Genomic DNA, 14,976 nt, shown 5'->3' with positions numbered 1-14,976 from the left:
TTAGTGCAGTGATTCCAGGATTTGTTCACTGATAACACAGCCCACTAATGGACACTATGCCTGACAATTCCCTTCTCCTAAGTCTGGGTTTTAGGGCCCAGTTTATTACTCTATAAATGCTTCACCAAACTTAGGGCGGTGAGTGAGTGCTGATGAAACAGGGATTGAATCCCCACTGAATAGGAGGTACAGAGGGGCCTTCAGATGCAAATGACCAGAGCACTCCAGATTGGAAAGAACTGTAGAGTGGACTTTGGAAGGCAGAGTGTCCACAGAGCCAGCAGTTATCTCCTGTCTATTCATCTCCTAGGCTGAAGCTCCTGAGGGACCCACATCAGTATCTTGCTACCCCAGAAAGGCCAGGGATGGCAGTTTTCCCAAACTCCTGCCTCCCCAGATGTCTGTTCATCCTCACCCTTCTGCAGTTGCCCAAGCTGGATGCAGGTACGTGTCTCTCTCTCTCTCTGGCCTACAGGACTGAAAGTAAGCATCCCATTTGGCTCTCCCCAGAGATCTCCACTGGGGTCCAGACAGACCCTCTCAGGCTGTCCAAGGTATAAGAGGCAGAGAGGGGGGACACTGCGCTTTGGTGGGAGTCTGGTCCGTGTGGATTCCCAATTCCCACCTCCACAGCCTGTCTGATCCCGCTCATTTTGGGCAGCTCACTTTGATGTGATTGGACCCCCGGAGCCCATCCTGGCCATGCTGGGCGAAGACGCCGAGCTGCCCTGTCACCTGTCCCCGAACGTGAGTGCGGAGCACATGGAGCTGCGGTGGTTCCGGAGGAAGGTCTCTCCGGCCGTGTTGGTGCACCGGGACGGGCCAGAGCAGGAGGAAGAGCAGATGCCTGAGTACCGAGGGAGGGTGACGCTGGCGAAGGACGACATCTCCGCGGGGCGCGCTGCTTTGAGGATACAGGGCGTCAGGGCCTCTGATGACGGCGAGTACCAATGCCTTTTCAGGGAGAATGGGAACTACGGGCTAGCCCTCCTGCATCTGAAGGTGGCTGGTGAGTGACGGGTTTTGACTTTCTCTGGTGACTCCATGTGGTATATATTTTCCTATGGATCAGTTACTTTGAAAACCACCAGATTCATTCTCAAAATCCCTTTTAAGTTGGAGGGGGTTGACAGGCCTGGAGTAGTAGAAAAGTAGAAAAGGGGTTTGTGTTGAGAGTGAGGAGAGAGCAGCGAAACGTCTTTCTCACAGAACTTTATTTCAATTATCTCTTGTCCTTTCCCCTTAATAATAGGATAAACATTTCCCCTCAATAATAGGACAAACATTTCTCCATGGAATTAATTAATAAATGTAAGCCGTAAGAGCTATATAACATTCTTTTATACCAGTACACCACAATTTACTTGATCAAGTCCCAGAATTGGGCGTTTAAGTTGTGTCTATTTCTCAGATCAAAATAAGGCTGTAGTGAGCATGCCACACACTTTGAGGCTGCTTTGTGGATTAGTTTCTCAGGATTGATATCCTAAGATTATAGAGCATGGCCGTTTGTTAACATTCTTGATTCATATACAAAAGATTTTGCTTTTGTTGGGTTTGTATGTTTTTGGTTTTGCTTCAAGCTAAAATTCAGAGGGGAACAAGTTTTTTAAAAAGATAAACATTCAAAAGGAAAGAATGCATTGAGGTCTGACTTTCCCACTTACTAGTGAATGACATCAAGCAAATCTCTGAGTTTTACTGCAAAGCAGGGGAAGTATTTATTCAAGGTGATTTCTCAGCAATGAAATAAAATTAGACAATATTTGAAAAACTGCTTTGCCAATTCTAAAAGCATTATAGACTTGTAAGATATTATTACTGTGCTTTAAACCGATCTAAAACATATACAAATATGTTGCCTTTCATATATATATATATTCAAGTAAAGATAAAGTTTGAAAAATACCTGGGTGAAATCTGGATTCCTGTTTTATAACAGGGTGTCCTTGTATCAGCATTGTGTATAACTCACATTTTGTTTTTAGGAAAGAAGTTTCTTAAAAGTTGATTATAAAAACCTAGAGATTTAATGGCACAAACCTGTTGTTACCTTTTATAAGTGACAGACACCTTTGAGAATCTGCTGAAAGTGTCAGCTCCTTTCATGAAAAGGATATGCATTCTCATATATACACACAAACTTGGAATATGGATTTAAACCAATGGTTGTGGAAATGTGTTTAAGAACTCTTCTATGTAACTCAGTGTTTCCCTGTACCCTGTGGAATTGGAAGAAAAAAATAGGCTGAACAGACAGGAAATACAGCTTTATGTTGATTTATGTTATGGCAAAATGGTGTATGGGAAGATGAGGTTGAAACCATTTAAGAAAATTTCTGAATCAGCATCACAGGTAAAGGAAATGTAAATTGTTAGTTACAATCTGAGAAATTCCAAACGTCCTTCTCAAGGATACTCCTTCTCTGTTCATCCTTAAATACCCAGTCCTAGTTCTCTTCCTCCTCCCCAAAGCTTTCTCCTAATATTTCCAACCACACAGCATCTGCCAGCTCTGAGCCCTCAGCCTAGACCATTAGCCTGCCTCTAAGCCATTGGTCTTGGTATTCCTGCTAGGTAGTGTTCCTTAGTGTTCCTGCCATATCTGTTTAGCAAACTTCTGCCGACATTTGAAAGGCTAGATCCCAATAAAACATCCTTCTCTGATAAGGTACATGAAATTTGTTTTAGTGATATCTCAGTTTCCTTGTGTAATGAAATATGGAGAAGAGGTCGTCCCATTCCCAGTCCACCCACTTGTGTGCCTCTCTCTCTTTCTTTCTCTCTCCCTCTAAATCTGTTTCTGAAACTACATAGCTCTATAGTTATAAGGCTACGAGAAGGGTGTCCACTAATAGATTATGGCCAACTTTTCCCTCCGTAGCTCTGGGCTCTGACCCTCACATCCATGTGGAAGTTCGAGAGAGTGGAGAGATCTCGCTGGAGTGCACCTCAGTGGGATGGTACCCAGAGCCCCAGGTGCAGTGGAGAACTCCCAAGGGAGAGCAGTTTCCATCCACATCAGAGTCCAGGAATCCTGATGAAAAAGGTCTATTCACTGTGGCTTCTTCAGTAATCATCAGAGATACCTCCATGGAGAAATTGTCCTGCTACATCCAGAATCTCCTTCTTGGCCAGGAGAAGGAAGTAGAGATTTCCATACCAGGTCAGTGAAACCAATGCTGCATTCTTATGATGACACAGTTTCAAGACCACACCACCTGGACACTTGCTCAGAGTGACCTCATGGCAGAGTTGTCCACTTTCCCCATCTAAGCTCTTGCCCACAGACTTAAGGAAATCTCACCAACTTCATTAGAGGAGTAAAGATTCTGAAGGCATAAATCTACTTAGATCTCATGTACATTCCAGATTTTCCATTTTAGGAGATATAACTGAGATAGAGAAGCTTTATCCCTGGGGGCCTTTCTAATCCAGAACTTTCTCTCCTCAAATAAACAAGATCAAGTTATTTTTCTAATTTCACTATTTCCACTCTTACCTTCTTCTCCCCTCCCCATCTTGTGCTAGAGCTCTGTCTAGGTTTCCAGAGCCCTCAAGGAAGCAAATCCTCTCATTATTCTCCAGATACTACCTCTGGGCCAAGTAGGAACCTTTGCTTATTCTTTGGTCAATGAGTCCCATTCTATTACACACAGGTGACATTTCCCCTTCCTTCTTTACCTTCCTCATCCTCTTGGCTCCCATTCTACATTAATAGTTAAGGAAGAATTTCCATATAACATGAATAAATCCATTATATTCATTACTTCACAGGTCCTGTCCCAAAATGACTCTTCATTTCTCTCTTTCTCTGCCCTCTCCTGCTCAAGGTCAAATTTTTCCTGAGAAGTTTTGAGTATTATTTCAGTGACTATTTTTTGCCATAACAGGAATGAGAGTGTCCCAGGCCATCCCTTATTTCTCCTCCTTTGGAATCAGAAGAGAAGCTGTACTTGCTCAGAGTTTCTCAACTAATGGCCTTCTTGGGGATTTTGTTTTAGCTACTTCCTTACCAAGTCTGACTCCCTGGATAGTGGCTATGGCCGTCATCCTGATGGTCCTAGGACTTGTCACCATTGGGTTCATATTTTTCACTTGGAGACTATACAAAGAAAGATCCAGAGAGAGGAAGAATGCATTGAGCCCTAAAGGTAAGTCATAGAATCCACAAGAGCTACCTGTCAGGAGTGCTTCAGAGAAGGTCTATATCCAAGTCCTATAGGATGACTTCCAATAGAAGATATGTGATTCTAGAATTCTGAAAGTTAGAAGGAATCATAAGCTCCTGAAGTCAAGATACCCAATATGAAGAGGCTTGAGGCTTAGACAGAGTCAAAACCAATTCTAATCGAGATGTTAGACCTGATGTTTACTCACTAATCCCCCTCAGACCCTAACCCTGATCCTAAGCCAATAGGAACTTCCTGCATATTTCTTAGAAAACAAAACAAAACAAAATCTTTGTTCTGAATTTATTGATAGTATTTCAGTAATCAGGTAGTCGTGAATTAAACAGTTCCTCCTTTATGTGTTTCCCACACCAATTTTTTCCCCTCCCTCTTGTTCAGTATAGAAAGCCACTGAGGTATTTTTGTTTGTTTTCCAGACAAAGTCCTGGAAGAGCTCAGTAAGTTCTGTCTTCTCGTCACTATTTTACTCACGAAGTTTTTCTCTCTCTTATTGTATAATCTATCAATGACTATCTTTCTCTTTCATTGCAGAATGGAAAAGGTCTCCATGGCATGCAGGTCAGTACCTCTGAACTTCTCAGGGGCTCTAAGGTTCTATCCCCTAAGAATTCAAAATCCTGTGATACTTGGAAATGAAAACACTAAACGCACTTTAATGATGAGGATAGGAAAGGAAAAGGTGATGGCAAATGGCCTCAACACTTTCCTTGAGGCACACAGAGGGCCCTTGGAAGATGGTTAGAGACAAGCCCTCTCTGACAGAGTCCCATTGGGCACTGGGGACAGTCACCCTCTGGCTGCTGGTGAGGGAGGGAGCCTGGTGGGTATGGAGACAAACAGCTCTCCCTCTGAGGAGACCTGTCAACTCCTAGAACAGTGCTCTATTTCTTCGAGAAGGAAAAACAGGTCTTATAATCTCTGACATTCACTGATGGTCAGACTTGCTCTCTTTCCGTCTCCAGTGGATATGACACTGGATCCAGACACAGCCCATCCCCACCTCTTACTTTATGAGGATTTAAAATCTGTTCGGCTGGAAGATTCACGTCGGATACTACCTGAGAAACCAGAGAGATTTGACTCCTGGCCCTGCGTGTTGGGCTGTGCGGCCTTTACCTCAGGGAGACATCACTGGGAGGTGGAGGTGGGAGACAGGACTGACTGGGCAATTGGCGTGTGTAGGGAAAATGTGCGAAGGAAAGGATTTGACCCCATAATTCCTGAGAATGGGTTCTGGGCCTTGGAGTTATATGGAAACGGGTACTGGGCCCTCACCCCTCTCCGGACCCCTCTCCTATTGTCAAGGCCCCTCCACCGGGTTGGAATTTTCCTGGACTATGAATCAGGAAACATCTCCTTCTACAACATGACTGATGGATCTCACATCTATACATTCTCTAAAAACATATTCTTCGGCCCCCTCCGTCCCCTCTTTTGCCTTTGGTCCTCTGGTGAGAAGCCCCTGACCATCTGCCCACTTGCTGATGAGCCTGAGAGGGTCACAATCATTGCTAATGCCCAGGACCTTTCTAAGGAGATCCCCTTGTCCCCCATAGGGGAAGACTCTGCCTCTGAGGTTACAGACACTTTCCATTCTAAACTAATCCCCACCCAACCCAGCCAAGGGGCACCTTAAGGAATATCCCAGTTCAGTTGTTTTTCTTTGTTCTAACCTCTCTCCTCTGTTGTGAGCTTCACTTGCCAGCTTCAGCCAGCTTCTGTTTCTTCCTGTTGGGTAGAGATTAATTCATCTTGTGAAAGTTGTATTGCTTCTACTAAAGAGGGTGGGGAGTTAGGACCTTCCTAATTTGTTTCTGTACAAATATTTGGGGGATGGAGAGGTGATTCTTAAACTACTTCTATTGATCTCCTATTCCTTAAGCCCATAACCTATAGGGAAGGACTTGGAGCAAACTCAAAGGATAGCTTAGGGATCGAGATGGGGGTTAGAGTGGCATGGGGTTGTGGCAGAAATGTTTTGGTAACAAAACTAGGGGTATGTGGAGGAACAGGTTTGAGGTGAGCAGAAAACCCAAAGGGTGCTGTGAAAGGACAATCTCAGAACAAAATCCCATAAAGGAATTTGGAGGGGACATGGTGATGGAGGAAAGTGAGGTGAACCCAGGCCCATGATGAATACCTGGCCTACCCCTAGAGTTTTTAGGGCCTATATCTCAAATTTTCCAAGCCATATCCTATAGGATAGAGGAGATTGGCCCTAATTCTGTGGGAACTGAGCTGTGGGCAAGGGGTAGTAGAGAGTAGCTAAGATGAGCAGGGCTGGAGGGTCCAATATGTGGGTTAGAGGAGAGAATTTTGGACAACACTCAAAAGTTGTCTGCACAGCCATGCCTTAAGCCAGTGGTCCCCAACCTTTTTGGCATCTGGGACTGGTTTCTTGGAAGACAATTTTTCCAAGAGATCAGGGTGGGGGTGTGGGTGGGTGGAGGGGAGGGATGGTTTCAGGATGATTCAAGCACATTACATTTATTGTGGAGTCAAACCTTTCTGCTAATGATAATCTGTATTTGCAGCTGCTCCCCAGCACTAACATCAGCTCCATCTCAGATCATCAGGCATTAGATTCTTGTAAGGAGTGTGCAAACTACATCCCTCAAATGCACGATTTACAGTAGGATTCATGCTTCTGTGAGAATCTAATGCCCATGCTGATCTGACAAGAAGCGGAGCCTATGCGGTGTTGTCAGCAATGGGGAGTGGCTGTAAATACAAATGAAGCTTTGTTTGGGCGCTCACCTCCTGCTATACAGCCTGGTTTCTAACAGGCTGTGAACCATGTTGGACACTGCAACCTTAGGCCCTGTTCCTCTCTCTGCACCCTTCTGTTTCTCCCTTGCCTGGAGGTCATTCCAACCTTACTTTGTTGAGTCCACATTTCCAGTTCTCCTCTTCCTTTTGATCTAGTATCTCTCCATTTCAAAGGCATTCCTGGAAGCATCCAGTGATATCACTACTTTATCAGCCACCATCTTAGCCTCATGACTCCTCAGCCCTCATCCCAACATCCAAACCCCTCAAATATGCTTTCAGTTAGCTTCAACTGCCATCCATTTCTATACTATGCCACTGTTCCCTATTTCCCTACCCAGCTTCACAACATGCTGCTTCTCCTCAGGGTCCCCTGAGTGCTGAGCCACTGTGCCCGGCATAGGTGGACTGATTGCACCTGTTTGTATTTGCCCCTGGGCATTTTCCTGTATACATGTGGCTTGTCTTTCCAATGGACTGCAAATGTATCCAGGCTTGCACCTTCCATTTTCATTGTACTTTTCCAGCTTCCAGGATAGATGTTACCCACGGTCTTTACCTAATAAATCTGTCTGATTGCTGAAAGAACCTTCCTTTTTTTTTTTTTTTTTAGTCCCCAAAAGTGGAACTGAACAAAACAAAACAGAGGAAAAAAATCTGACTGGGAATGTAGCTGGCCAAAGCTTTTGTCTAAGACCCATCCCAAGTCCTGATGGCAATGTGTTTACCAGGGCAGGTGGGCATAGAGGGTTGTTGTCCAATTAGTGTCCAACTATTTACCCAAAGGCCACAGAGCCAATGGCTACCTTCAGCCCCTGTTTGGGTGTTGACTTTATTTCTACTACTATAAAGGTTATTGGCCCATGGTGTAGGTAAGTGAAGTTACCTCTTCAAATTAACAGTACTTTCCCAAGAGAAGAAAATAGTTGGAAATCTTTAATGGTAGTACCTTTTAATTGTAAAAAAAAAAAAAAATTCATGGGTGATCTCTGGAAACCCATGTGCCTGAGGAGAGACTCTGTATTTCTGCTTGAGGACCCTGGTAGTTCAACGAGCCCACTTTCTCCTCTGTTGCTCCAAAGGAGGATTAGAAATAGTCCCCCTCACAGAGAGGGACTTAATGCGGTTCAGCCAGCACTGCTGCCCAAAGGGACAGAATGTGAGTCTCCAAAGGTTCACCAACTGGTGGGAAAATCATCTTACATGTATGCCTTCAGCTGAGAAATCATCAAAATCAGACATATTACTTATCACACCACAAAATCTACAAATTCCAAGTTATGTTCACACTAAAATATTATTTCCATTATTGTACCACATTATCTTTCTCATGATTAAGCAAAAAACCAACTTTCCCATCAATCTGCAGCCTTCACAGAAGATCGTGACAAAGGGAGGACAAAACATTCTTTCTTAGGTTGAAATTCCGAATACGAGATGGGTCTGTTATCATCACATTCACTACATTTTAAGCAAAATGTAACAACAATATAGTTCATTATCCACATTTTGTCATTGTCACTCCCAGGCCCCATATTCATTTTGTTTTCATTCTAGTTTTGGTGTTTTCCTACTAACTTCGGGTTCAATTCCTAGGTAATAATATCTATATAATCACATTCCCATGGATGTATTACTAGATTACTTAAAAATGAATCTGTATACAGGCTTATAAATCAGAAGACCACAGAAGTTTTACTCTGGAAAGGGGCTAAGAGAAAAATGTAATTGAACTTTAGTATGAGAAGTGACTGTTAACATTTACTCCAAACCCCTCCTTTTAGAGATGAGGAAAATAAAGAGAAAAGATAAATGAAGTGATTTGGTTAAAGGCACATAGTATGTGGCCAAGTCAGTATCCAAAGGCAGACATCTTTGCTATAGCTGTCCAAGACATCTTCCACTGAGCCAATGGCAGTTGGGTAGGAGGACAAACTAAGTTAATCTAGAGGTTGGAATGCTAGAAAACTTTTTAGAGGTATTAGCAAGGTGGAACCCACTGGCTCAGGAGATTCTCAGGCATAAGGAGCAACAGAAGAAGAAAAATAGAACTTAGCATGCTACCTTCTACTGGACCGAGGACCTGCACCTGGAGAACCAAACAGAAGGGCTCCTTCCTCCATCATTTCACAGATCCCCAGCACCCAGTGTCCCCCTCCCCTTGATCCTTCCTCAAACACTGCCCTGCCCACATGTTTACCTGATACTATACTCCTGAGTGGAGAGTATCATTTATCCTTACTTTAAAAGTATTCATTTGTTAGAAATGTGGTCAGTGTAACTTAAAAAAAAGTATTCATTTGTATTCCAATTATACTTTTAGAAAGTCAAAGAAAAACATAATCCAATCTTCTTTAAAAATGTATTTAGGGAGCTTTCAGACAGTTGACTACATGGAGGTTGTTGGAGGGTGGCACGTCCAAAGAGAGGGCATGGAAGCCTCCCACACACCTTGCCCTAGGCATCTCTTCCAACTGGCTGTTCACCTGTACCCTTTGTAATACCCCTTGTAATAAACCAGTCAACATTTATTTGCAAGACAGGTTTGAGAGAATCAAGGGTAAAGTCTGCTAAAGGAAGGAGGAGACTGAGTAGCATCAGCCCCTGGGTTAAAAGGGATGTTTGGATGAATCTTGGATCCCACGAAGAGGCAAGAGGAGACTGGAGAAGGAGCTAAGAGAAATCACTTTTTATCCATTTATATTATGATGCATTATGAAAATAAATACCACCCTAACACTTTCAAGACACATTGCATTCTCCCTGCACTTATTTTTGTTTTATTTTTTTATTTTTTTTAACAAGTTCCGTCATCCTACCTTAGGTTTTGTTTTTTTTTAACATTTATAATTTCATTTATTCAAGCTGGCTAATGCATATCCTCAATAAACCCATACTTTCAAATATTAAAAAATAGAAAAAACGGGAATCTTTTCCACAGAGCCTTTTTGTCTTTGAAAACTGCCAGCTTGAAAGTAAGGTGTTCTTGTGAAGCTCCAACCCTCAACAGAACTTAGGGATACTTCTGCCGTCTCGGTCACTCCCAGCAACACTGAGATTCCCTCACTACATGTCACCATCCATTAAGCAAGGAGTCCCCACGCATCCCGTCGTGCTCCCTTCAAATAAGAGGTCCCAGCATTATAGCACTAGCCCATTTATCAGGCCCAGGGTCCTGGAAAAGCCTTGGTTCCGCCCCTCCTCAAACCGGACTGGCGTCGCGCCCCTCGCCCAGCTATCCACACCTCAGCCTATTCCACAGCCCCGCTGTCCTGCTTCCCGCGCAGTCAGAGTCAGGCAACGCGACACCGACCCTACTTTGCCGGCTCCCTCATTTTTTAAAAATACAGTATCTATCTCTGCAATATTAAAATCCTCCAAAGCATTCTGTTTGTTTTAGGGGCAAGAAGGTAGTGGGGGAAACTGTGAGTCTGGTTGCGTTCTAGTGTGGGCCACAGAGAAGAGGAAACTCAAGTTGAAGAATGGATGATGGCAGCCACAAAAGGGAAATAGGCTTATTTCTGGAGCCGATGGGAGGGAAAAAGGGAGTCAAATGAGAATTCACTTGGGGTTAGCATTACATCCAAGTGTGTGTTTAGATACAAGACTTTACCTCAACACTTTCCTCACCCTCAACCTGAACAGATCTCACCCCAAAGTAAAAAAACAAACAAACAAACAAACAAAAAACCCATTCACATTCATTCTATTAAAAGTAACAATAATAAGTATTTAGGAACCTTAGGCAGTTGTTTCACTCTTTTAATGTGTAATGTGTATACTAAAATGTATCTGTAAAACCTCACCCAAAATAAACAGGGCTGCTACAGGAATCTCTCTCTCAGAATAGAGAAAGAAATGGTCACAGATTTTAATCAGTTCTGTGACTCCCCTTCCTTTCCCTTTTCCCCCTGATCTTCAAGGAAAATGATCATCAAGCACAGTACTGAGCTCATGGTAGATTCTTGGAAAACACGATGTCCTTCCTTTTTTCACTAAGCTCCAGCCAGACACACCCCTTAAGAAGAATTTATCTGATGTAGCTAAGAACCTGCCTGTGGCTCCCTGTCCAGCTGGCATCAGCTATCAGAAAAGTGGCGCAGAGGTGAGAAAACTATCAGTCTCAGTAGTTCTGGCTTTATTTCCAAATCTTCTAAAAAACAAGAATTTACTAATGCCAGCCAATGCTTTACCAAAGCCTGTCTTAGTCACCTAAGGCAGAGTCAGTGATATTACTATTTCAAAAGCACCAGAACTAACTGAAGTATTTGGTAATGTGTGACCAGAAACAAAAGCGTTTCTACCCAGCAACTAAAAATCAGATGAAAAATGCAAATGCACTCAAATAATAGCTGACTTCATTTCGCACTGCCAAATGCCAACTCTGGTAGTCACATGTTTACCAGTGCCTGCCTCTATTCAACAGAGACTCTGTGACATCCAGACATTCAGACCAAGAAAAAAATAATTGAACAACTTCCTTCTTCCCTAATCAACAGCAGCTTTTCCATGCCATCTCCTGGCACATCTCGAATCACATCTCCTCTGCCCCCAGATAGTACTCATATCTCCTCAAATCTCCCACTTGCAAGAGTACCTGACAGCCCACTCCCAACTATATACACATTTCCTCTTATCATTTTCCTGAAAATACATGCAAGTTTATTTTTAAAAATAAAAATAGTCCAAAATCTCATCACTCAATTATGATCAACACCAACATTTAGGTTCATCCTCTCCTTAAAAAAAAAAAAAAAAAAAAAAAAAGACTATCATCTATTTCAACGGATTTAAACTAATCGCTGTTTGGAGAGTGGGTGTCACAGCAGTTTGACCTCTTTATGGTACAAACATGATAGCTATGATGGACATAAAAAGGGATTTAAGCCTATATGAATTAATGGAAGATGGAGAAATATGCATATAGAAAATAAAAGGCAGAACTGGTATCAATTTGATGCCTTCTTTTGAGTCAAGGTCCTTATTTTTATCCTATGTTACACAGACTGGTAGATTTCACCCAAATTTGTTCTTACCTTCTCCTATAATGTTAGGACTTCCAAATTTTAGCTGGACACATGGCCACCCAGAATAAAGATGACATTTCCCAGCCTCCCTTGTATCTGGTGTACCCACAGACTATGTTCTGGCAAGTGGAGTGTGAAAACAAGTGATCTGTGCAGCTTCTCGCTTGTGTCTTTCAAGGGACAAACACCTGGCTCTCCCTTCCTTACATACTTTTGCTGGACTGTGAATAAAGATTTCAGCTCAGACATGGAGATGCAGGCAACAACCCAGCATTGAGATAGATGGAGTCTGAGTCCCTGATGATTTCACCAAGCAGAGCCTCCTTATTAGCTTGACTTTTTTGGTGAGAAAAAGATAAATTTCTTTCTATCTTGTTTAAGCCACAATTATTTTGAAATTTTTTTTTTACATATAACTGAAGCTAGATCCTAAGAAGTATATCCCCCAAATGACTCTTAATGCCATAGCAAGGGGCTGAGAATTCCCAGGCTAGACTATTTGAATGAATCTGTTTAAACTGGCATTTTTTATCAACTGAGGTTCTTATGACCTTGTTTCCAAGTTTTCCAGTGTTCATAAAAGTACCTGACATGGTACCAAGAGCCTCCCAAGGGCAAGTCAGATGTAGGAACTGAACAACAATAATCCACTCCAGAAGACTGGCTGACCACCATGGAGAGCACTGCATAGGGATCCCACGCACACTTTAGAACATTGCTACTCATGCTGGTTCTGGGACACCTTGTTAGAACTGTTAGGTAGATAATGAGGGATTCTGGGTCTCCTAGGGATGAAAGTGGGTGCTGTTGCCTTGGTGCAATTGCCCCACCTGGGAAGAAGGACAAGGGTGGGCCCCAGGCCCACATCTTGGGCCTGCTCCATCCTAATCTTCTTCCAAGTGACTGCCATACCTGGGGGAGGAGGGAATACTTTATGAATCGGCCAAACATAACTTAGTGTACCAGCTGCAAAAGAATGCAGAGGACTCTCTAGCCTATAGGCCAAGCAGCATAGGTACCACAGAGACCGGAAATTGACCTAGAACAACCCACATGGGTAGTAAGACAGGTCATGGAACTCCCAACTATCTAATCAAAGTGGTTCCATGGCAATCTCTGAACCATGAGGGAGGTCACAATCAGGGCACTATAAAACAAGATGCAGACCATAACTAACTCTCTTTTTGCACTCTTCCTTTTGCTCTCCCTTTGCTGTGACAGTGGGTCCAGTCGTCATCTGTGGCATATGTATCATGTTCTGTAAACCTCAATCTTATCTCTATAATGCTATTTTTCTCTCCTCGATAAACTTCATTTTTGTGCTTGCCTAACTTTGGTGTGCCTGGTCATTCTTCTGCCATGATCACGCTAAGAACTGACATTTCAGACTAAAACCTAACAGAACCACAGAACTTTGAGCTTTACCACAGACCTTTTAAATCAGAAACTGCTTTTTAACAATATCCCAAGTGATTCATGTCCACTTTGAAGTTTGAGAACAGACTAGATGTGTGTTTTAAAATATGGATTTACCTGGAGCAGAAGATTTTAGCTGAGGTACCAACTTCACCAGATATGCCCTCAAATTTTGATCATTATGCGAAATGCATTTGAGGGACAACTGAATATGCATAATCATAGTAGCTAAAAGAGACAGAGCACTTATGTGTTGGGTCTTGTTCTATGTGCTTTACATGCAGTAATAATTCATGTCAATTTTCAGTCCCCTATGAGGTAGGTAGGTACCCGTGTAATCTCATTTTATAGATAAAGAGACTGAGGTGCAGAGTGATGAGATGGCTTCTATCATCTGCTGGTGAGTAACAGAGCAGAGATTTGACCCCAGGCCATCTGACTCCATTGTCCAGGTAATGACCTTCATACAGTCCTCTAGACTGAAAAAATCCTGTGTTGGATTACAGACCAGTATACAACTTTGGACAAGTAAGAGGTAAGAGAGTTAACATAACATCAAGCTCTGCCAAAGAAAGATCCTTGTAATGGACTGCACGACAATTTGGCCTCATGATCTTATAAGACAGGGAGGTCAGGGCAGCTACCAGTTCTGCTCAAACAGCAAAACAGCAGTGGAAGATGACCAAGTGCTAGGACAATGGCTTTTGACTCTTTAATAACTACTGTAAGACACTGTTATATTGTTATAATTATTGAGTCATAGCTCTGGCTGACTGACTTATTGTTGTTTAGAGCCCTTTAATCCTTTCAAGAACCTGCTGAAAACTGCATTCTTTCCTCTGTCTACCATATTAACTCCCACCTATCTGCTCATGACTCCTAAATTGATGTTGCTGGCCCCAACATGGCCTCTGGGCTGGTCTTACATATCCTACTTCTTCCTCAACATCTTCGCTGGTTCAGCTAACAGGCACCTCAAATCTAAGGGGTCCAAGTATAGCTCTGGATTCCCTCTGGCTAATTACCCACTACTTCATCTTCCCCATCACCATTAATGGCTCTAATAGTCACCAATTTTCTCAAAACAAAAACATGGGCATAAGATAAAGGAAGGAATTACTTCTTTTATCTCACTTCCCACCTCCAAAACACTAGTAAATCCTCTCAGCTCTGCCTTCAAAATACACCCTGGATGTGAGCACTTCTCTCCTCTTTTACCACTGGCTTCCTGTCTAAACTATCATAATTTCTTGCCTGGATTTTTAATATAGCTTCTGCTTCAACTGTTGCCTCTATGGTTACCTATCCATACAATGGCCAGAGTATTGTTTTTAAAGATATATCAGACTATGTCATTAAAATTCTCCAATGGCTTCCCACTATAGCCAAGATAAAACTCAGGCCCTACTTACACCATCTGGCCCTTGGCTACCTCTTCAATCTCATGTCTTCCCACACCCTCTTTCCTCTTCTCCAGGCATAGAAGGCTTTTGTTGCTCCCTCATTCTCTCCTTAACTCCTTTGCCCTTGCTGCATCCTCTGCCTGTCCCCTGGATATGTGCATGTCTCAC

The 14,976-nt window shown here is 42.8% G+C and overlaps 1 protein-coding gene across 1 annotated transcript; it reads left to right on the top strand.

Moving 5' to 3' along the window:
- The first annotated feature begins 365 nt into the window (after positions 1-365).
- Positions 366-5,829, top strand: BTN1A1 (butyrophilin, subfamily 1, member A1). Its single transcript, XM_012638591.1, has 7 exons — positions 366-444; positions 662-1,009; positions 2,885-3,166; positions 4,005-4,154; positions 4,610-4,630; positions 4,725-4,751; positions 5,156-5,829. Exons 1-7 carry the CDS (start codon positions 366-368, stop codon positions 5,827-5,829), a joined length of 1,581 nt encoding a protein of 526 aa, XP_012494045.1.
- Positions 5,830-14,976: the final 9,147 nt, after the last annotated feature.

Source organism: Propithecus coquereli, unplaced genomic scaffold, assembly GCF_000956105.1.
Source record: "Propithecus coquereli isolate 6110/MARCELLA unplaced genomic scaffold, Pcoq_1.0 Scaffold131, whole genome shotgun sequence".
NCBI lineage: Eukaryota > Metazoa > Chordata > Mammalia > Primates > Indriidae > Propithecus > Propithecus coquereli.
Note: the sequence above shows the minus strand (reverse complement) of the source record. Positions and strands in the feature narration are given on the sequence as shown.